The 23703-nt window shown below is 44.8% G+C and overlaps 1 protein-coding gene across 2 annotated transcripts; it reads right to left on the reverse strand.

The window, feature by feature from the left end:
• Window positions 1-233: 233 nt before the first annotated feature.
• Window positions 234-20287, reverse strand: MSRB2 (methionine sulfoxide reductase B2). Of its 2 annotated transcripts, XM_059183934.1 has the most exons (5): window positions 20117-20286; window positions 11577-11677; window positions 7209-7285; window positions 1723-1870; window positions 234-999 (listed from the first exon to the last, which is right to left on the reverse strand). In XM_059183934.1, the coding sequence occupies exons 1-5, from the start codon at window positions 20226-20228 to the stop codon at window positions 895-897; spliced, it is 543 nt and encodes a 180-aa protein (XP_059039917.1). In that variant the 5' UTR covers window positions 20229-20286; the 3' UTR covers window positions 234-894. The 2 variants fall into 2 exon arrangements, with proteins under 2 accessions (XP_059039917.1, XP_059039918.1); XM_059183935.1 differs by lacking the exon at window positions 1723-1870 and having other exon boundaries at window positions 20117-20287.
• Between the last annotated feature and the right edge of the window lie 3416 nt (window positions 20288-23703).

The following is a 23703-nucleotide window of genomic DNA, read 5'->3' on the forward strand; positions in this document are numbered from 1 at the left end:
AAAGATTTTATTTATTTGAGAGAGAGCAAGAGAGAAGGAGCAGGAGCAGGGCAAAGAAAGAGGGAGAAGCAAACTCTCTTCTGAGCAGGGAGAACAATGCAGGATTCAATCCTAGGACCCTGGGATCATGATCTGAGCTGAAGGCAGACACTTAACCAACGGAGCCACCCAGGCACCCCACAGTGTTGTTTTTATAAAAGAACAACTTCACAGACTCAGACAAAAAGCACACATAAAATTTTACTAAATATTTTATTTGAACATGTTTAAACTTAACTTTGTAGCCACTTTTACTCGTTATCACTGAAATATAACAAACTCTCCTTGGAACTTATTTGCCGGTAGAAAGGATGAATCAGGATGTTCAAGACATTCTAAAATTTTGAAGAAGAATCACGCATCCCATTGATCACCATGTATGCCCCCCAAATGCGGCTCTGCCACAGTCCGAGTCCTCGGTACTTCTTTCAATGCTGGGATTGTAGATTACTCTAACCCCTTATTTCCTTCCTCTTTTCTCTTGATCCCTCACCTACATATGTCCACAAAGGACTTAGCGCAATGGAAAGTTCTGGGTAGTTTTGTAGGAATTTCTGGTTTGTAGTCCATTAGTTTCTTACTGTCCCCAAAGAGTCATGCCCTCTGGTCACAGGCAAAGCCAACAGAAGTCAACTGGATGGAAATGGCTGCCCCTTTGCCATTCTGTGAAATTCCACCCTCCACGTTGGAATTGGGGTTGGGTTGATTCCAGGCAAATCCACTACAGAAGTGGGGACTTGCTTGGTGCCAGCACAAACTTAGCTTACTTTGGTAGTAAATAAAACAAGTCATTCAACATACACTGAAAATTGAGGGTGTAAATGAAGCAGTGGTGACAGGGATTCTTGGAGATGGTCAGTGTCTCCTTGGTTTGAACTTCAGGGCCACACTGTTGATGCAAAACCTCTGACCACTAGGCCCAGGTCCGTCAGGAAACAAATGGCCAAGGTGAGCTTCGCACTGCAAAGGAGAGAAGCCTCTGTCATTTCTCCACCGAGACAAAGTTCTTTATGTGAAACGAGATGAACCCCACGTGGCCGCCCCAATCCGATGTCTGTGTGGGGAAAAGTCCATCCCAGCAGAATGCACGTAGGAAAGGAAAGAATGCAGGGGCGCCTGGTGGCTCAGTTGGTTGAGTGCCCGACTCGGTTCTGGCTCAGGTCATGGATCGTATGGGTCCCAAGACCAAGCCCCACGTCGGGCTCCCCACTGAGTGGGGAGTCTGCTTGGGATTCTTTTCCTCTTTCCCTCTCCCCACTCTCACTGTCATGCGAGTGTACATTCTCTCTCTCAAATAAATGAATACATCTTTAAAAAAAAAGTGAGAGTATGCAAGGCATGACAGCGGTAAATAGTTATCAGTGAGAATGTCAGCAAGGTATTTAACTTAGGCCTTGATTTATTCATTTTTAAAATGGGAACTAACAATTACAGTACTTAATAAAGCAGTTGTGATGATTCCTTGATACAATGCATGTAAAGCGTTAATACAATTCCTAGGCTAGACCTGGGAGAGGCTACCTCACAGTGGCTCGGGAAGGTTCTTTCTCTTCCTGACAGTGCCCAGAATCATGGAGGGAGGGGTCAGAAGCAGCAAGCGCAGAAACCCGGCTCTCTGTGGCGCCCGAGCCGGGGCAGCACCGGGAAAAACCAAACAGACAAAACAACACAAAAAAACCCCACCTGCTTGCACACAACCTCGGTGCGAGTTAATCCTAATGAGGTGTCCACACGCCTCAGGATGCTCGCGTCCCTTTCATCAGAGCCAGACGCCCCGTGTGCCTCGGAAAACGCAGGCCACCCGGAGCCGGAGCAGTACTTGTGGTCGGAACTGTGGAAGACATTCGGACCTTGCAGCTGCCGAGACGTTATTAACACACAAAGAGCATTTTATGCCCCAACTCCTTTTTCCCCCCAGCAGGGTCTGCTCCCCTGTCTCCTCTGCCAGATCTCCAGGCCAGTCACAGCAGCAGTCCGTTCATGGGAACTGTGTCCACTGCACTTTCACTACCAAACACGTTTCACCGTCATCAAAGGATCTCTTGTTCCTTTGATGCTGAAGGCTTCTCTCTCCATGTCTGACAGGGACCGAGAAACACTAGGGTCTTTGTGACCTGTGATGCATATTAGGAAACCCAGATCAAATCCAAGGGCTCCACACGTAGGAAAAGGGGGAAACGGAAATGTGACACTCGTGGTCACAGGAGGGCATGAAGGTCCGGGCCCAGCAGCGGGAGGCCTGATGAAACGCCCCCTCTCAGCAGCGGGCCCTTCAGGCTACCTGCCTGACTGCGGGGATTCCAAAGCTGCCTCTGCCCTTTCTTAGCTGGGCGACGCTGGGCAAGCTCTGTACCGGCTCCAGGCCTCATCTGGAGCACGGGGCTGAAAGGACCCATGTTAGGGAGATGTCTTGAGGATTTACAGAGATACTCTGTGGGCACAAGGTAAGTGCTCGTGAACTTTAAGTGCATGATGATCATTAGTCAAGAAGCCCGGGCATCTGAGCCAGTCGCGGCAGTACAGGGACCCTTCTGGGCATGTCCCACAGGAACTCATGATGCTGAGAAGGCCAGGGGCGCCTACGAGAGGAGTGGGAGAGCAACAAGCGAATCCACTTGCCACAGACCTACTCTCCAAGACTCTGAAGGGGAGCTCCCTTAAAAGGCACTAGGAAAATAGAGTGAAAGCTTTTTAATGGCAGGGGACAGTTCTTTCTTTAAGGAAGAGGGAGAGAAATGCGTTGTAAACTCTGCAAAAACAAAAACAAAAAAACAAAAAACAACCCCCCCCCCCCAAAGAAACTCCAAAAAGCTGGGCAAAGAGAAGGAAAAGTAGCAAATACTCAAATCCAGAGGCTAAGAACACAGAAGGAAGCTTGATTCAGAGAAGAAAGTCTAGTGTGATGTAGTCCTTCTCGAACATTTTCATCTCAAGATTGCTGTACACTAAGAAAATTACTGAGGACTGCTTCCCTTTACATGAATTATGTGTATCAATGCTTAACAAATTAGAAATTATAACAGAATTTAAAAATATTTCCACGTTGTTATTTTTAAAAAATAATAAATTTATTACCTGGTAAATTTTTTTTCAAAATGAAGAGTTGCATTGTTTTACAATTCTGCAAATCTCTGTAATGCCTAGCTTAAAAAAGAAAAGACAACTGACACTTCATATGTGCTTCTGCATTCAGTCTGCTGCAATCTTATTTTGATTCAAGTATGGAAAGAGGACGTGGCCTCACGGGCACCCACTTCGAAAAGAGAGGGCCTTGTAGATCCCCTAGAAAGGTCCCAGGAACTCCTGGGGTCCTCAGACCAGGATTTTAGAACTTGGAGGAGTAAGGGCCTTGCCTTCTGAAAGGCTGGGGCATGACTTCAGGCTCTGATACATCCGTGTGACCTGGGCAAGCTATTTAATCTTTTTAAAGCCTCAGTGCACTAATGGATAGAACATTAATGGCCTTATTACCTTACAAGTCTGCTCAGAGGATTACCTGACAAACTTTCTAGGTATAGTGCACTTAGCAGTGTCAGACGTATGGTATGTAAGTCAGTAGCTACATTTTTAAAAAAATAATTACAATTAATAACAGTTTCCATGAAATTTGAGCAGCCATGGGTCCAATTTTTTTGGAACCTTTTTGAAAGAGTTCAAAACTATTCATCTGAGCCACCCTAGCCCAGGGAAAAACATTTTAAGTATCTTTTAATCACAGCCTTTCCACTCCTTAATGTTACATGCAGCTAGTGATGATTAAAGGCATTTGGATGGAGAATTATGAATATAATAAATTTTTTAATGATAGAATCTAAGACTAATAAAAAGTCATCTAAAATGTTTATGGGAAACAATAAATCTTTATTGATGCAATATACAGAATATGGAGATTTTACCAGGTAATATGAGAGGCCCATCATACACAATTTAAGAGTGGCGATCTAACTTTAAGGCCAGTTTGAAGTTCCAATATAAATATTTAAATGATTAGCAGATTATAAGGCTCTCCCTTGAAAAACTAAAACCATACTGCATCATCTCTTTTCAGATACACTTAAAGGTATTTTTTTAGTTTTGTTTTTTTGTTACGTGTTTTTGTGTTATGTGTTTGCATGTTTGTTCTATGGTTATTTGCTTTGGTTTTGCTTCATTTCTGGAAATTCCACAGCCCCTGAGCCAACAACAGAGGCACCTGGTGAGACCTGACACCTCTAACATCTTAGAAGAATTTCCATTCATTTGGAGGAATGGGAACACAGAAGAAGTTTCTCACTGATATTACTTGGTTTCTTTTAACATGTGGGACAGCCGGGGGTTATGTAAAAGGCGAGAAACATCATCAGGCTCTCAGATCCCCTCTACTCTAAAGACAGGCAGGGGCATGAAAGATGTGGACCCACAGTTTATTTTAATAAATACTTCCAGAGCTGGTATACAGGGGTGGGGGGGGGGGGGAGAAAGGGGGAACACAGGAAGCAGGGGCAAAGACACATAATTCCAAGGTTAGTAAAGCAACAGTTTGGAGTCCCCAGGGGAGTGATGACATCCTACGAGTGTTCCTGTCCTGAAACCTTGGCTCAGAGGCCTCTGTTGTGGAGAGGAGGCGTGTCTCCCAGAACACGCACCATGGTGGTTGTGTTGTGAAGGCAGCATCGTTGTGGGCAGCAGGGCGCCTAACAGCCTAGAGGCAGTGGTCCCACAGCTATTAGACTCTTGGTTGACCAACTTTTCGCCTCATTTTGACTCTACCTATACAAGCATTTGTAGGGATGTCTATTTTTTTTCTCCACCCTGTTCGCTATTATTAAGGCTGGACACTGGGGATGGGTGGGGGTGGGAGTGTGTGTGGCGGGGGGAATGAGAGGCAAAACAGGAAAATATTCCTAAGACTACCCTCTTGAATGGGAAGCATGCTCAGGAATATAATCTCCACTTATAGCTTCTCAATAACTGGCACATATTCGCAAGAATTCCTCATTATCAAAGACTGATCCATACAGATGCCCAAAGAAGGTTCTTCCTCTACAAATTGTTGCTCTCACGTACTGAGTGCTTGGCATGTACCAGGACCAGCCTGGGTGCTTCTGCACGTGTTACCTCAGAACTTGGCTGATCCTCTCAACAGCTTGCTGAAGTCAGTACAGCTACCATGCTGCCATGTTCCAGGTGAGGAAATCAAGGCATGGACCGGTTAAGAGACTTGCCCAAGGTCACACAGCAACGGGGCCAGGTACACCCAAGCACCCTAGCCACTCTACTATACTGTCTGTCCTATAAACAAATGCATCTTTAAGAAGAGTTTGTTCTGGAACATAGAAGATTCTTATAAATATATTCTTATGTCTCCCAGTCTCAGAGCAGCAGCAGTAGCAGCAGGAAAATGGAACAGAAACTTATACCACAGTCCCTAAGAAAAGAAAACAGAAACTTTTCAACTGAAACTAAATGATTAAAAAAGAAACAAATAGGCTGGTGAACTGGCAGCTCCAGTATACCGGTCTTTAGTCGACTTTTGGAGAATCGGCTGGTTATCCTGTTAGTCTCGACTGCTTCACTATCTCAGAGACCTGCAGTTGGTCTTACTTTGGATTAGCCTTGTACTAATACAGTAGCCACTGGTCACATGTGGGCTTTTGGGCTTAAATTAGTTAAAATTAGGTAAAATTAAAGATTCATCTTCAAGCAACATTTTAAGTGCTCAAGAGCCACATGTGGCTACCATAGTAGACAGAGCAGAGATAGAACATTTCCATGATCACAGAAATTTCCACTGGACAGAGCTTTGTGCTCTGGTCTCAGGTCCCACCCTGCTCCAACATTCTGTGAGTCCATGACTGGCTGCTGTGGTAAGGGGATGGTGGGCACTGGGTAGGAAAAGGTCTCAGCTTTGCCAGTGTAGAAACCAGAACACCAATGACATGGAAAAATGAAGAATGCTAAGTAGAAGGATGCTTTGACAAGAGTGACTTCTCATCTCCTGTTTTCACAGTGCAAAGACAGGAAAGAACATCTGCCTGGTCACCACAGTGTGACAAGGTGGTCCTTTCCATCTTCACATCGCACGCCTTTTTTTGACTAAAAGCAGGTTGGCCAACTCAAGGCCCTGTTTCTCCTCCTTAACAGAACCAAAGGCCAATGAATAGCTAATGTCTCAGAAATATGTGTCCCACATTTTACTATGTTAAGATTAAGCTGCTTCTCTTAGATCTCCCAGGCCATTCCGGGCCAACAGCTATCTTAGATGTCTACACAACAGCCACTGATCCAGTGAATGAATCTGAGCAAAGACCTGCCCTTCCTGAGGCATGAGGGGAAATCAATCCCAATTGTTCCCCATCCCTGCAGGTGGGGTCTGGTTTTCCAAATTCGGCCTCCATTAGTGGCCAGCAGCCCAAGAAAGCCCGGTCTGCTCAAAGCCCAGAGGACGTAATGAAGCACTGCCTAATGGAAGATTCACAGAGCTGGCTTGATTTATATTTTATTCTAAACCAATTTAGAGTTGATGCAGAAGAAAGGAAAATATCTTTGAAGTTCTGAAAACAGGACTTCAAAGATGTTTTCCTTTCTTCTTCATCAAATCTACTTTTTTTAGACTGTTTCCTGCATGTCTAAACAAAAAAGCCTTTGTTGAGAGATTTCAGATCCTGATTGACTTAAAAGAGGCTTTGAAATCAAGGGACAATTAAATTTACTTTTAGCTATATAGAAGAGAGCATGGTATTCACTACTGTCAAGCACTGTGGGGAATCTAGCCTCATAAAATTCTACATTTCCCAAATTAAATTATAAACCCATTTTCCCTCGGAGAGATATAGTTTTAATCACATGGCCAAGCAAATACAATTATGGTTTAGATTTCTTTAAATACTTGCCCAGGAAAATATTCTAATAGCATTATCTTAAGGTGCTTACGAAGTTTTATTTGTTTGCTATTTCTCGGGGAAACAGGAAGAAAGAATATAGGCTAAGAAGTCTCAACTGCTCTAAATGCTGGAAATAATCAAGAGGAGCAAGTCCTTTATAGAGATAGCTCTCCTTAGAGCAGCCACGCCAAATGAGGAGGGCAATTAAAAACAACACGGGCATGTTTTTATCCAAGGCTTCAAATGAGACAGAGCTGTAAGAAATCCAGAGGTTTCTTCTCCTCCAGTACCCCTCTCGAGCCTTACCTGAAGAGTGGGCTGTCACAGCATACACAGTGATACATTCCTGACTCCTTGTTATTCAGATAGGCTCCACTGAAAGGCTGAAAGTAAATTAGATCAGGTGTAGGCTTCTCATAACACCAGCAGGAGATGATACAGCAGATTTAAATCCAAGATCCGGTCCCCAAATTTGTACTTTTGACAAAGTACAAATATCACTGGAGAGGAAATTATAACCCGCCCAATGAAGCAGCCTTGCAGGCTTATCACAACCCGGCCTTTATGGTGCCAAAAATTCAAATTATGACATTAATAATGCTTTGCATTTATATACCACCGTTCATCCAAGAACATCAAAGTCTGTGGAAAAGTGAGAGAACACTCCTTTGGATTGTGTAAAATTTCAGTCCTCATCTCAAAGGAGTTAATACAATAGGAATCCAGTCCACTGTCTAAAACACTGTGAAATCTCCAATTAAAGATAGAATATGAATACATAGAACGGATAGCTCTGTGAGCTCATGGTTGTGCCTTTAACATGCCTCACAACATGGTATTTAGGACACGACATAGTTAATAAATGTTTAAATAATGAGTTAGCTTATCCCAGTACTGAAGCTACTACTTAGATGAAATTATCTCATTAACTGTGGCTTAAAGAGTTTGTAAGTTTTCAAAGGTCTCCCCAAAATACACAGGAGACTTGAAGCAATGAATCTGCCAAGTCAGTACCTTTCAAAATGCTATTCTGAAAACTGGATTTCATTGTTTTTTTGTTTTAAATTTATTTTATTTTATTTATTTGACCGACAGAGATCACAAGTAGGCAGAGAGGCAGGCAGAGAGAAAGAGAGGAGGAAGCAGGCTCCCCACCGAGCAGAGAGCTCGACTCAGGGACCTGGGATCATGACCTGAGCTGAAGGCAGAGGCTTTAACCCACTGAGCCACCCAGGTGCCCTGGATTTCATTGTTTAAAAAAAAAGAAAAAGAAAAGAAAAAAGAAAGAAAGAAAGAAAGAGAGAGAGACCTTCTTGCCCAATTCCTTCTGTTAAAGTAAATTAAAAGGAAAAAAAAAACCCTCAACAGCAACAAACCTCGGAGACAAGCCAACCACGGAAGATCCACGACCTGCTGGCAAGCCCTATCCCATTTTAGGGGATGAAAGAGAAGCCAAGGCACAGAATGGGTCACCAAGTCACAGAACTGACTTAAGGAATGAGCTGGACTCTTCTGACCTTTCTACATTTCCCAACTCAACAGATTCACAGGTCAAACATTCACATTCCCTGTGGTAGTATTAACAGCACATTTTCAGTGAGCCGTATAATGGACAATTTCAAAATAACCCACTGAGCCTACCATCTGGGCACACTTGGACGTTTTCCCTCTTTAAAGACTCTAAACTTAGCTGCAGAAATCTGAACAGTGGAAGCTGGTCTTTTTATGGCTTTTTCCCTCGATGTTGGCTCCCAACCTTGGCACAAATCGGCATCCACCATGAAGTTCCACCAGTTCCCAGGTGGGAACCTGGGCTAATGGGACTCATGTGTCAAAGGGCTACCCATCCTGAAGCTGGTCTGGAAAGTCTACTCCTAGGATGCAGACAGTCTGACAAAATTCAAAATATAATTTGGTCATTGCAGGGGACGGACGGACAGAGGAAGTAACAGGCGACAGTTATCACAGTAAAAATAAATAAAAAGGAATCCTTAGCTGAGGAATTTCATGAAGTGACATTTTTTCACAGCCTCCTAGACTAATTTCCTAATGTCTCCCTCCTCTTCCCTCAGTTCTGTGTAAGTCCTGTCATTTGTTTAGAGCCAAACTCAACTTCTATCTCAATTGTTCACTCTCATACTTACTTGAAAACCTAGTACGTACCCAGTGCTGGTCTGGGAGCTAATGTTACAGAGGTGGGGGGAGAAACCAGAACTGAACCGGCCAGCACCTTAATTTTAGACTTCTCAGCCTCCAGAACTGTGAGGAAATATATGTATGTATTTATACATAAACATCTGCTGTTTAAGCCCTTCCGTCGGGCTACAGTGGCCCAAAGGCAGTCTGCCTGGACCAATGGGGCTTCTCCCTCCTCTGACCTGGTCAGTACAACATACCTGCTGGAAACAGACGGCACACTCAAAGAGGTCATTTGCAGATAATTTCGTACAGAACGATTTACAAAGGTGGGGACAGGACCAACAGAAACCAGCAAGGGAGGAGGAAGCACTGGGAGGGCCAGGGGCTCTGAGAACACTCATCTATTGAGGCCCATGGGACAAAGAGAGGGGCAGTTACCGGAGCCTGTTGGCCGGCGGGAGCTACAGCCTGCACTAGAGGAAGCTGGGTCCCGATTTCCCTGTCATGTCCTCTGACTGTGCTAACATCGTCCACTGGCCAAGCTCGAGCAGTAGCCAGAAGGGAAGGGGGCATGTTATTCTTCCTGGAGCCCAGCGAAGAGCGAAGAGCAGAGCGAAGCATGTGTAGAGGAGATCTGTGGGGTGCACAGAGGAAGGCCTGCAGGAAACCCGCCTTCAACCGATATTTGACTTTGAGCTGTTGCGCAGCGAGGCTATAACCCCCTTTTTTTGTGTCTAGCAGAATGCGCATGCTTTCACTGCTGCCTGACCAAAACGTGTGCAACTGAATTCTCAAGTTTGATTTACCAAATAGAAAACTGAGATGTGTTACTCCCCTTATGTTAGGCAGGCTTACAGTGGGTTCGGCACCATTCTAGAAAGTTACGTGTGGACATGGACCAACTGAAAGGGATTATAACATTACTTAAAATAATGGAAGACGCTCATTCTGTAAGATTGCCAAACGCGCAGAATACACTGCACCATCTGTTTGAGAATCCCACAGACTTATTCTCCTCAACATCTGTCAGCTCATCTCCAGGCTCTGTACATATACCAAACCCCGCTGGGCTGTGTCCCTGAGAAGGGGCTGGCTTAAATCTTCTGGGGTGTACTCCGTGTACTGCACATGGAGCCTCACACGTGGCCCCCAACCACCTGCGGTAGTGAGCGTGTATCTTTCCCTAAGAAGCATCATGAAAAATACCAGTACTTTATTTGGAAAAATACCAGTACTTTGCAAGAATCTGGGGGATCTGCCGGCCTAACGACGTTAGCATCAGAGGGTGCGCCGTGACGACAGGGCCACACGCACACGGTCTGAACTTTGAGGGGACTGTGAAAGAAAAGATAGATTCTCTACAGCTTTGCAAAACCACTGTGGCCCACTGCCTGGGGCCCGCTTCACGAACCAGAATGTCTAGTAACAACGTCCAACGGCTCCGTTCCAATGGTTATATGTGGTTCTAAGACAGATGACTTGTGAAGAAGCGCTATGCTGGGAAAACAGAACTATAATGAGGAACCACTCAGGGCAATTCCCTCTCGAAAGGAACGAAAGCCGAGCTTCTTGAATGACGCTTAAATATCATTTGCGCCTCCCAGCCTGCCTTCCCTCAGTATTCACAGAAACGTCCTCTCGGAGCACCGGCTCTAGCGGGACACCATGTGCGGTGCCAGAGCTGTCCCTGCGACGGCAAGTGCTCTGCAGGGAAAGCGCGGCTTGGGGCTGAGAGAAGGCTTCCCTGAGCCCATGGCATTGGGACTGAGGGCTGAGAGGGAGGTCTGAGTGAACAGGGCGCGGTGAAGAGAGGACACAGGGGCGAGGGCCGTAGGGAGAAGGGAGCCCAGGGCGTCCGAGAGCTGGAAGAAGGGCGGCGTGCTCCCAGTGCGGGGAAGAAAAGGAAAAACAGCCAGACTCAGGATAGGGGCAGAAGGCAGGGGGCAGAGCCTCCAGGGCCCAGTAAGCCATTTGTAAACCTTCTTCTTTACCTTGGAAGTGTGGGAAGCCCCTGAGGGATTGTTAGCAGTCGGGGGGATGTGGCTGGATTTGTGTTTTCTAGATCTCTTCTGCCTTTTTTTTTTTTTTTTCTAAGATTTTACTTTCGTGACCCAGAAAGAGAGAGAGAAAGAGAGAGTGAGAGCCCACCCGGCACAAGATGGGGGAGCCCAGGATCCCAGGATCATGACCTGAGCCAAAGGCAAACACCTCACCCCTGAACCGCCTGAGTCACCCAGGGGCCCCTCCTTGGCCACCTTGTAGACAGCGGCTGCCGCAATAGCGGAGGCTGCACATGCCGTCCCCCCAGTGAGAGGGGACAGGAGCAGAGCAGCTGGAGGGTTACGGAGGAGGCAGAAGAGGCATCGGGGTCTCCTACAAGTGGATGGAGCCCCATGCCTGAGAGGGAGACCGGGAGGGCCAGAGTGGTGGAGGGGAAGCCAGGGCGTGGGCTTCTGCAGCTGCATCTACCCCAACTCGCCCTCCGCCCCCCACCCCAAACCTCTCCAGCCACGACACTATCATCAGGGAGCTTACTGGTTCGGTCCCTTTTTCTTGAGTGACATAGAACTGCTCTGGAGTCAGCTTCCTCCGCCATTCGCCCTTGCTGAGGGACGGCTCATGCTTCGTGAGAGAACCTGTGTTGTCCAAGAGGAATTTTTAAAAAATTAAAACAAAAAGGCACAGTGACGTTTTTTTCTTTAGCTTCTCTCCTGAAGTGCACGGCCACGGGCAGCACGAGGCCGCGCTGCCCCTCTCCCAGTCCACATGGGCCAAAAAGCTCCAGTACAAAATGCTTCAATCGACTCATTAGTTTCACAAGATAGAAGCAGCAAGCAGACAGGCAGTTTTCTGGTTTCGCTGGGGCCCAGAAGCTAAAGAGGCGGTTGAAATATGGAATAATGCAGACTAAATTCCCCTCAGGTACCGGGAGGTAGAAATTCATCCTCCTTCTATTACTACGCTCAGAGGAGTATTTCCTGTCGGGATACGGCGGGGAGCAGCTGAGTGATGGAGAGGAAAGAACCCTGAGCTAGTGGGTTATTAAACTCTTCTTGGCTGGTTTAGAAAAATCTCTCTGATTTTGTTTGTCGACGGAGGTCTTTATTAAAAAAATCTTCTTGTGTGGAACAAAGGGGACACTCCTATAGCTGATGCCCCTAAAAGGAAATGGAGACCAACCAGAATCTAGTCCAATGCCTCAATCTTACTCCCCTTACTCCAGTGACTGTGAACAAAGCGACTGGGACAATACTCTTTTTCGCCAAAGGGGAGTGGGAAGCCTGACTTATAGAATCAGTGTTTCAAATAATCTAACACTAAAAATTGGAAAGGATATTGTAAGCTGTCCACCTCGACTTACAAATGAGAAAATAAGAGGGCTGGAGGCTTAGTAAGCTGATCACAGCAACAAAGATGAAAGGTTAGACAAGTGTGGTATCACCATGAAATATGAAACGTGTCTGAAAATCATATTTGAAATTCATTTTTGGTTACCAAGAGAAGGTCCTAAATTATCTTTTAAGTAAGAAAAACTTCTCTCTTTGCTGCTAGCTCATAATACTATACAATATGGTATGTTCAGTATTGTATATTATTGATTGCTGATAGTTGTTTATATTTTATTAAAAGGTTTTTAATCTGTTAACTATATTAAAAGTTGTCCTTTCTTAAGGACTTTTTACAAGGCTACGGGAATTTCCTGTTTACTCTAGAAATACACCTCTGAAATTGCCTATGAAAATATAGCTCGGGTACACACAATTTTTCTGGAACTCATTTCTTGGGGAGCAAAGCAAAATGCATTTATGTGACAATTATTACTGCTCAGTCCCTTTCAGAGGTACCAGGAAGAATGACAAGTAATAAATGGACCAGGAATGATAAATCTTTTATTTTTATGTAAAGGTTTTATTTATTTATTTGAAAGAGAGAGCCAGAGAGCACAAGGTGGGGGAGGGGAATGGCAGAGGGAGCAGGAGAAGCAGGCTCCCCACTGAGCAGGAAGCCCAATGTGGGGCTCCATCTCAGAACCCTGGGATCATGAACCTGAGCCAAAGGCAGGCACTTAACCTACTGAGCTATACCCAGGTGCCCGGTATGATAAACCTTTTAAAAAATCTTTATAATCACTAAAATAATAACTAATTCAAGTAAGAATCATTAGGGGATTCTACAGCCCTGGGTGGGAGACTGTTTTAGAATGGAAGAGCCACACATTTTCAAAATATTACTAATTGCAAAGGAAGAAAAGATACCTTTACAATGAAAAATGAACAAGTCATCACCTTAACCAAGTAAGCCATGTTAGCATCACCGTCAGTGGGCCAAGCCAACATCGTGTGCCTCCGTGTGTGACGCACTGAAGACAAGCACCCCCCGTCCTGCACCCCTGCACTGCAGCCATTCTCAGAGAGCCCACTGAGGACTCAGTAAAACCTAGAACACGGCATCCTTCTCTCTCATTTCTCTGTAGTATCGACACTCGACATTCTCCTGTGGTAGCTTTTATTTCCCTTGGCTTCCATGGCACCCAATACTCTTGTCTCTCCTGTTATTCCTTGTCAGCATCCTTCCTCAGCCCCACTCCCTCTAGCCATCCCCCAATACTGGTGTTCTCCAGATGAATCTATTGCCCTAGGCTCGCTTCTATCACCACATCACACCTGGCCCTTGAGTGATGGTATCCAATGAGTAGCTTACAGTACCATCCACATGATAAGACTCCCTAATCTCTTTTACCCTCCATTCTAGATCTCTGCAGAATTCCAGATCCATTTATAAACATACCTGGATATCTCAACAAGAATGTCCCATTTCAAACACCACACACAGAAGGACTTCGTGTACCTCTCCTGCCCAAAAGCAAATCAGCCCCTTCTCTCATGTGTTCTAGCTCACTGACCCCATGCTTCAAGCCAGAATTCCAGACCATCAAGGCATTACTCTTCCCCTTTCCTTGCACCAAGCCATGTGGGTTCTACCTCCTAAGTAATTCCAGGATCTGCTCCTTCTCACCCCTCTGACACTCCCATGGATCAGGCCACCATTATGCTCTCCAGTACTGACGATCACAAAAGTCTCCTAACTTGTATGCTCTCCCCTATTTGCACCACTTCTTTTTTCTCACTGCCCCAAACTGTTCAGTGCTGTCACACTGAGATGAGAAAATATGCCATGTGAAAACCTAGGAGAGGAGAATGTAGGCCAGAGAAAAAAAACTAGTTGGGGGTGCTTGGCGTGTTTGGTGAGTAGCAGGAAGGCCGGGGGGAACGGGTGGAGTGAGCAGGAAAGTTAGTAGAATTCACAGCAGAAAGCTAATGGGAAGGGGGCAGACCAACGAGAGTCTTGAAGGTTATGCTTTTACTCTGAGTGTAGAAGTCATTGGAAGGCAAGCAGAGGATTGATATGACCTAGTGTATGTAAAAGGATTACTGGCTGATACACCAAAAGAAATTGAAGGAGGACAAAGGTTGCAGCAGGGCACCCAGGACAGAGGACACTTTAATAACCTGGTTGAGAGATGGAAGAGTCCTACGTCAGGGTGGTGGCCGTAGTCAGAGGGGTCACACACCAGATGTATTCTGCTAGCAGAGCTGGGGGATTTGCTGACGTACAAGAAAGAACACGGTCAAGGGGCACTACTCCAAGTTTCTTGGTCTGAGCAGTAGAAGCTGGGGAAGCCTACAGGAGGAACAGGTTCAGAGCCTTGTTAATAAAAATTCAGTATTTTCAAAATTCAATATTCAGTTCAATATTATTCCAATGGAGATATCAAGTAGGTAGTTGGATATATAGATTTAGAAACTGGGGAGAAAGTCCAAGGTGGAAATGTAAATCTGGTACTCCCCAGCGTTAGAGTTATTTAAAGCCGTGAGCCTGGAAGATTCCCAAGTCAGTGATTGTTGAGAGAACAGAGAGGCCCACGGGCTGGACTTGGAGACACTCCAAGATACACGGGTTGAGGAGATGGAGACAAGCAGACGGAGAGGCAGGAAGGAAACTCCAAGAATGTGGTGTCCTGGACAGAGATGACTAATAAGTAGCTACTGGGTTTGGCAATGTGGTGGTCAGCGGAGGCCTGAAAAGGCTGTTTAGGTGGAGGAGAGAGAGAGAGTGTGTGAGTGAGTGTGTGTGTGTGTGTGTGTGTGTGTGAGTCTGACTGCAACAGATTTGATATAGAATAGGAGGAAGGAAAGGGAGACAGGACAAACAGGTAAGTCCTTTCAGGAGTTCTGGAGGTAGCTGGAAGGGGAAGTGAGGTCAAGAGCATTTTTTCGGATGAGAAAGTTCACAGTATTCTAGTACGCTCTTGGGAACGATCCCGCGAAGAGGATAAATTGATCATTTAGGAGAAAAAGGCGAGAGCTGCAGAGCTGTTCTTGAGCTTGACCTTGGGTAGATGAAATATGGGAGACCAGTTACATTGTGGAAATTTTACTGACTGTATAAGTCTGAAATAACTATTCAAGGTAACAATAAAAGGGTTTTACAAAGCAATGCCAGCTTAACCACCAAGTGAGTGGTGGAAACACTATGAAATCTTTTCTGGCTGGGTTATCAGGAAAAGGTGTTTTTACTGTTTTAACAGCAAGTGGGAGGGGCACCTGGGTCGCTCAGTGGGTCAGACTCTGGATCTCAGCTCAGGTCTCAGTTGCAGGGTGGTGAGATCAAGCCCTCCATTGGGCTCCACGACAAGTAGGATTAGAACTGGTTTTAATGGATGTAACTATGTGTGGAATCATAAGGGAAATGGAAGGCATTCCATTTTTGACAGTTTAAAAGACAGAGAGATGTGTGTATATTTTGTGTATATTTCAACAAAGGGCAAGATCTAAAATTTGGCCAGTGCCAATGTGTAGGCATGACCTAACTGGGATTGGTCACACAAAGGCCACCTCAAACAGTGGAAAAACAATGAAGGCAAGAGCAAGATTTGCAAATAGGACATGATTCCTCCTCCCAGAATCTAACTGGTCTTGAGGGGAATGTGTGTAACCTGAACCCTGGCTATCAGTGACATCTGTTAAGGAAAAGCAGTAACAGAAGACTGTGATAAAACACTTTCTTTACCCTTCGAGGGCCTGTCCTGCCATGCCGCTCTTGGCTTTGGCAAAGATCTTGCATTATTACTACCGATTTCTAAGAGGAAAACTGACTCTTAGTACTAAGATTGGGAATTATAATCTGGAAAGCTGCTATTATATTCCCTTCTCCTTTTGGGGAGGAAGTAGAATGGATTAGAGCGAAAAAAAAAAAGGGATTGTCTCCTGGAAGCCTGGTCCTTAGTATCTTTCCACATGCAGTACAATAGTTGACACCAGAGAGTGGGAATTCAAGAAGGGGGAAATTCAGCAGGACTCCCACACTTCAGCTTTAACCTAAAGTCTGAGACCCGGATGAACCCCAGCTCCCTTTCCAACTGTTCTGTATTTTACTACATGTATTAGACTGACTAATTGTTTTTGATACCCCCCTTCTCTTTTTTTTTTAGCTTAAAATTTAAAACTAATATTTAAATTGTTAGATGGAAGAATCACTCCTTTATTTAGATCAGAAAGTACATTTCTCATGGCTCCTCTAATCCTCATCAGTACATACCTTTTACACGATGTGTATGAAAGGCTTCATAGGTAGGTAACAATGTCCAGACTAGTTGCTCTTGGAGCACCAATTATGCAAATTTAACTGTAAATCTGCCAGCCTGGAAGACTCTGTCAAGAGAAGAGACACTTTGCCTTGATAGCAAAATGACCAGTGGTCAGCTACGGGCAGCGTATATGTGGTCTGCATTTACAGAGGGTTCTGTAACCACAGTGTTATGGGTTGAACTGTGTCCTCCCAAAATTCATCTGTTGAAGTCCCAATGCTCAGTACTTCAGAATGCAACTATATTTGGTGACATGGCCTTTAGAGAGGTAAGTAAGGTCAAACGAGGTCACATGGGTGGGTCCTACTCTATCTGGCTACATTTTGGAGACGGGGCCTTTAAAGAGAAGATTATGTTAGCATGAGAGTGTAAGGATGGGCCGGATCTGACCGGTATCCTTATAGGAAGAAGAAGAGACTCTATCGGTGCGTGAGCAGAGAAATGGCCAACTGCAAACCAGACAGAATGCAGGAGAAACCAACCCTGCTGGTACTTTGATCTTGAACTTCCAGCCTCCAGAATGATGAGAAAAAAATGTCTGTGTTTCAACCTTTTAGCCTGTGGTATTTTGTTGTGGCTGTTCCAGCCGACTAATATACTATGCTTTAGGAAACAACTAAATTCTGAAGGAAAATCGCATTATGCATAAATTCTGATGGTTGTACCAATCAACAATTTGGTACCTGTACATACAACATACAACAAGTGAGAATTTCGACATGAGTAAGGTCACTTGGCCACCAGTGGCCAGAGAACTCTCAGCATTGGTCTTTGCATTCTTTTGTGTACAATTGGGGTGTTTTCCGTCCTCAGCCCACATCACCTGTACCTTGAATTGGTCCTTTTGGGGCAGGATGTCTTCCAGATTCTCTCTGTATTCTCTTGCTATCTTCACTATGAAAAGATTTGATTGCTCTCGCTATTGTACTGGACAGCTATACAGCTTTTCTTTGAACTGTGTTTTGATAAACTCAGGTTCTTTTGGGTTCCTTTCTCTCTTTGTGCTGTGATTAGCATAGTTTGTCTTCTTGGTCATATACTTCCTGAGGTGGGCTTACATCTTCTCTCATCTTTAAAGAACACCGTCTTGGGGCACCTGGGTGGCTCATCTGGAGAAGCGTCTGCCTTCAGCTCAGGTCACAAACCCAGGGTCCCAGGATCAAGCCCTGCATCAGGCTCCCTGCTCAGTGGGAAGCCTGCTTCTCCCTCTCTCACTCCCCCTGCTTGTATTCCCTCTCTCGCTGTCTCTGTCAAATAAATACACGAAATCTTAAAGAACACCCTCTCTTGGTCATATGGTCACCTAACCGCTATACTGCCAAGTGTCACATACAAACAAGCCTTGTTTCAGTAAATACTTGTTGAGACTAAGGGAATCTATTACAACTGGTACAGAGAGAATCCCCAGCCCACTCTAATTTGCAGACTAGTTTTCTTTCTTTCCCAACTCAATGACTGAACTGGTTTAAGCAATGCTCAGGATGGTTTCTTAGCAGAGTATTTCTAGAGTGTTTTCCTGAAACAAAAGTTTTCTCCACGATACTTCTTACTTACCTGCCTCTTTCGGTCTCAACTGAGAGACCTTGCTCTGGTTAGTCTCAACAACAAAATCACAGAGGTTATGCCTCTTGCATAACAGAAGTCTTAGCGCTGTAGAACTGTCCTCCATTACTATCAACATCTTCTCGTTTCTCTCTCAACCTTCCCTAAGTCTATAACATAGGCTAAATGTAGCTACACTTTTGTTCTTTCCATTTATTTATGTAATTATAATTAACATTTATTGTGTGCTTACTAAGTGCCAATCATTGTGATGAAGCATTTTAATTCATTTTTCATTTATTCTGTACAACCCTACTATTATCATTATCCTTATTCTATAGAAGAAAAAAATAGGTTTAAGCTTACCAAGTTCAGGACGTGCCCAAAGACATATAGCCAGGAAGTGGTACTATCAACACCAAAGCCCTTAGACACCAAACTATTACCTATGTATAATTTTTAATGGGTGCCTAATGGTTTGCTGAATTGAACTTCTCTGGTTTACTCAAGCATTCCTTAACTGATAGACATCTGGGTTATAGCCAGTTTCTGGTTCTTAAGAGTGGTGCTGTTAAAAACATCTTTGTACACATAGCTTTGTTCTTTTGAATTATCTCCTTAGAATAAGGAAGGGAGACACCCCCCAGGGAGGGGGTGTCTGATAAGTTACACAGCTCCTGTTATGTATTAGAGTCTGGTCGAATTTTAAATGCTGCTGAAGAACTTAAGTTCGTAAGGCAATTCATTAGGATTTTTCTGACAACACCAGTACAAACATAAAGGACAAGCTTCCATTGAAACCTCTATCCTATAAAGGGGAATGAGGAGAGCTCCAGCCCACAAGTATGATGTTTCCTTTGCCTGTGGTTCTCAGAAACAAAACAAAACAAATAATGCTTGACACACAGTAGGTATGCAACAAATATAATTGGGTTGGCTGGCTAGGACACCAAGAGATGCGGAAGGCCATGATTAGAAGTTATGTTGGATCAGCCACTCCTACACACTGCCTGTGCTTTTATTGATTTAAAACTACATTTTGAAAACTTCAGGGGATGAAAAGAATTCTAACTTGACTGGACACATTTTCAGAGAAGATAAGTATCTTTAAATTTCTTCAATGGACACAATCAGATTCAGAGATGGGACTGCTGGGCAGTTGCCCATTATCAATGCACAGGGAACACTAAATTATCCTGAAATGTATCTGAAATATAGTGCCATTGACACAGGTGTCCACAGGCGACTCCATACTAAAAGGTGAACCGCAAATGTAATCCACCAAAGGAGCCAAAGGCATTTCGAAGAAACACACACACACACACACACACACACACTCTGTTCCCTGTCTGTCTCAGCCATTGACGAACAAAGACTATCAGTCTAAAAGGAAACAAGTTAATAGTCCACACGTCTCCCTGGGGCCAGGACACACACATAGAAATGTAGGGACACACACAGGAAGCAAATCAACAGGAATCCAAAGCCTGAACTGCTTGCTTCTCACCTGGGAAAAGAAGCACGCAGAATTCAAGAGGGATACAGTGTTAAGAGACCACGGGCCATTACAGGAGGGAGCGCACGGTGTCGGGTCGCTGCCCTAACCACCGGGATTGTTCGCCTGGAGTCCGGGGATAAACACCAGGGGCTCCTGAGCCCGACATTTCACAGGGGATGGAAGTCAGTGACAACCCCCCACACCCCCTCTAAATGTACAACCCACCGTCCTGGACGGCAAGGAGGGGCGGGCACGGGCGCCCCAAGAAGTTTCTAGAGAAGGAAGCACCAGGTGCAGAACCAGCGCTCGGGCCCCCTAGTCCGGGCCCTTGAAGTAAAATCGAAAAGCCAGGAGGCGGCGGAGGGGCTTGCGCGGTCTGCGTCCTACCTGGGTCCTCGGGATCGGCCCCCGAGCCACCGCTGCCGGCTCGGCCCCTCACGGCCCGCAGGGGCGCCCCTCGAAAGGGCAAACCCCAGGGCGAACGGAGCAGGTGCGCCATGACGCCGCGCGTGGGGGCCCCGCAGAGCGGACGCACGCCGTCCCTTCCCGCCCCGCCTCCCTCCCCGCGCGCCCCGCCTCCCTCCCCGCGCGCCCCGCCTCCCTCCCCGCGCGCCCCGCCTCCCTCCCCGCGCGCCCCGCCTACCCTTGCTTCTCCTCCTGCTTCCCTCCTCCCACTGCTTCTAGGATCCCTGCCTCGCCTCTCCCAAGTCCTGCCACCACCCAACTCCTCTTACCCCTTTTCCGCGCCTACCCCTACCGGCCTCCCCTTGACCCTCCCTAGCCCCTCTCCCTTTCCCACCTGCGTGCTCTGGCGTGCCTAACACCTCCCCAGGCTTCGCCCTCGGCCCTTCCCTCCACCACCGCTCCCCACTCCATTTCCCACCCCCCCCCCCCAGCCCAAACACTGATCTGTTTTACTTAGCGGTTGGTAGAATTGTATGTATTGTAGAACTATAGATTATTTTTAGATTTTCTTGAGGTACATATAAACGGAATCTTTGTTCATGCTGAGTAGTATTCCATGTATGGATATACCAAATGTATGTATCTAGTCATCTATTGATCGACATGTATATTATTTCCAAATTTCCCTTATTAGAAATAAAGTTACTAGGAACATTCCTGTACAAATCTTTGTATGCATATGTGCTTCTTTTTCTCTTGGGTAAGTAGTAGTATCAAAGATGTCACAGCTCTGTAATGTTAAGTAATCAACCTCATTTTGGATGATTCCAGTGGTGTAATTTTTCCAGTGTTTGCATGCCATGTCCTAAAGTTGTATGTGTAGAATTCATATTAAAATAGTGGGATTACTTTAAGCATGCTGTGTGCTTGGGATTGGAGTGGCAGAGATCACTCACCTGAGCCATACATTTTGTTTAGAGCTGGAAGGTACCTGCAAGATCATTTGCTCACCTACTTTATGTGGTTCATGGGGAGATGGGGCCAGTGTAGCTAGTGGTTTATCAACATCACACAACCAGCCAGTATGCAGGAATCAGGATCAGAAGTGTGGCTTCGCAAAGCCAGGGCAACACTATTTTTTTACAGAGATAAATGGAAGTGTCACTAAGCGGAAGACAAGAAGAGAAGTCAGAAGGATGTTCTTGAGATTTATTTTCTTTCCTTTTAAAAAGATTTTATTTATTTATTTGACAGACAGAGATCACAAGTGGGCAGAGAGGCGGTGTGGGGGGGGTGGGTGGGTAGGCTCTCCGATGAGCAGAAAGCCCGATGTGGGGCTTGATCCCAGGACCCTGAGATCATGACCTGAGCCGAAGACAGAGGCTCAACCCATTGAGCCACCAAGGTGCCCTCTTGATACGGATCTAGATACACACACACACACACACGGCCCTCTCCCAGTGCCAAAAATTCCTACTTCTTACACTTTCCACTTGAAAGGTACAACATCTCTTCTGGAAGGGACACTTGGCACCAAGCATCTCCCATGTTCCAGTCTATACCTGCAGAATTTGGATGTTCTGTTTAATGTGTGCTTTACTCTAAGTGTGACATGACAGCTTTTTGTATCCTCCTCTGAGATCGCTCCTGCCACTCCCACTTCCCCTCTTTTGAATTTTGATAGATGAGGCTTCCAATAAAGTTATGCATCTTTTTTTAGCTTTTGCTGCACAATTTCAGTTTAGAAATGGTAGCAAAATCAAGAAGCCAGACAACCGTATTTGAAGCTTTTTTTTTTTAAATCTTCCCTAACCCAATACTGCAAGCTACAACCTTGCTCATTCTTCTTCAACAATGTACAGTGTTTAGCTCACTATTGAGAACCTCCTAGGCAGATATTCAAAAGTTATAAAAAATAAATAAAAGAATGAATCCAGGATTTATAGATAAAGATATAGAGCGAAACACACATGTATATATATGCTAGATCAGAAAATATAGTTAGATTGCATTTTTAAAATTCTTTATTCTTCTAATTTTATTAGAAATTTTGTTAGATTTTTTGCATCCATGTTCATGAGGGATTGCAGTCTGTAGCATTCTTTTCTTGTAATGTCTGACTGGTTTCGTATTTGATTCAGATCCAGGCAGATTAAGTGGCTTGTCCATGATCACACTGCTACTTGGTTGAAGAGTTTGTAGAGTCCCCCTAAATTTTGAATTTTAAGAACTATCAAGAAGTAGCAGAAGTGTATCCCACTCATCGTCATCCCTCCCAATCCCAATAAATAACTTTATTCCCCAGAAAAAAATTTAACCTTGTGACATTGTGAAAAACCATGGAGTCTGGCCTAAGACCCAACTCAGGGTATCTTATAAGATGTATGATCTTGGCCAAATAGTCAATTTCCTTATCCTTAAACTATTGCCCACCACCATTTGTCTAAGTCCAACTTAACCATGAAGACCATATGCCAATCTCTGATTAACAACTGGTCTTGGTCTAAAGAGAACCCTTGTTTATGTTTTATTACAGAAGCTGAGTGATAGAGACTACAAGCTGCCTAGTCAATATCCATTCTCCTGTCTTTATTTATAAACAGAGCTTTGATTTTATTGAGGGTAACAGCGTGGCTAGCTAAACATGTTTCACCTAGCTCCCTTGTTGCTAGTGATGGTCATTTGAGACAGTTATGGGCAATGACAAAAGCATACATCACCTAGAAACTTCCAGGAAAACAAGTTAAGGAAGATCTGACTTACTTAGTATTGGCCTATTGCTCTTTCTTGGCCCTGGATATTAGTCATGATGGCTAGAGCACTGGCAGTCCTTAGCTATACATGATTGTGAGCCCCACACCCTGATAACAAAGTAGAAGTCAGGAAGTTGACCTGGGTCTCTAATGACACTGTGTAACCAATGTAATGGATTGCCTACCTTCAGATTTCTCATTACGTGGACAAGTCTGTATTTTCTTTAAAGCACTGTTATTTGGGGTTTTACCTTGTTTGAAACTGATACTCTATATCTAGTGTTTGGAATTTGATTGTGAGAATCTCTCAGAAAGGCAAAATTCTGTAACTTTATCTCTTTGTGTATCTAACATACTTCCCTGCAGACTGTAGTACATAAGAAACTACTGTTCATAATAAAATCCTTAAAAAGATAAGAGTGACCCAGAAAATGGGAGATCAGTTCAAAATCCAGTTATCTTTTCCCTACCAAAAAAATTTTTTTTAGAATAAGCTGTGTGCATTTTCTCCCCACCAAAGAAAGCATATGCCTGAAGTTCAGTATCAATGTTCTTATTTTCTATGGCAATCTAAAAAAGTCCTAGAAATGAACCAACGGGGATATACCTAACATCTGTAAACATTTTATGTTTTTAAGATTTATTTTTTTGAGAGAGAGAGAGAGAAAGAGAGACCTGTGGGGGGAGGGACAGAGGGAAAGAATCTCAAGCTGTCTCCCCACTGTGCTTGGAGCCCAATAGTGGCTTGTCATGGGACCTGTTGTGGGCCTGCCATGGGCCTGTCCCAGGGCTCAAACCCATGACCCTGAGATCATG

This window comes from Mustela lutreola, chromosome 8 (assembly GCF_030435805.1).
Source record: "Mustela lutreola isolate mMusLut2 chromosome 8, mMusLut2.pri, whole genome shotgun sequence".
Classification (NCBI taxonomy): domain Eukaryota; kingdom Metazoa; phylum Chordata; class Mammalia; order Carnivora; family Mustelidae; genus Mustela; species Mustela lutreola.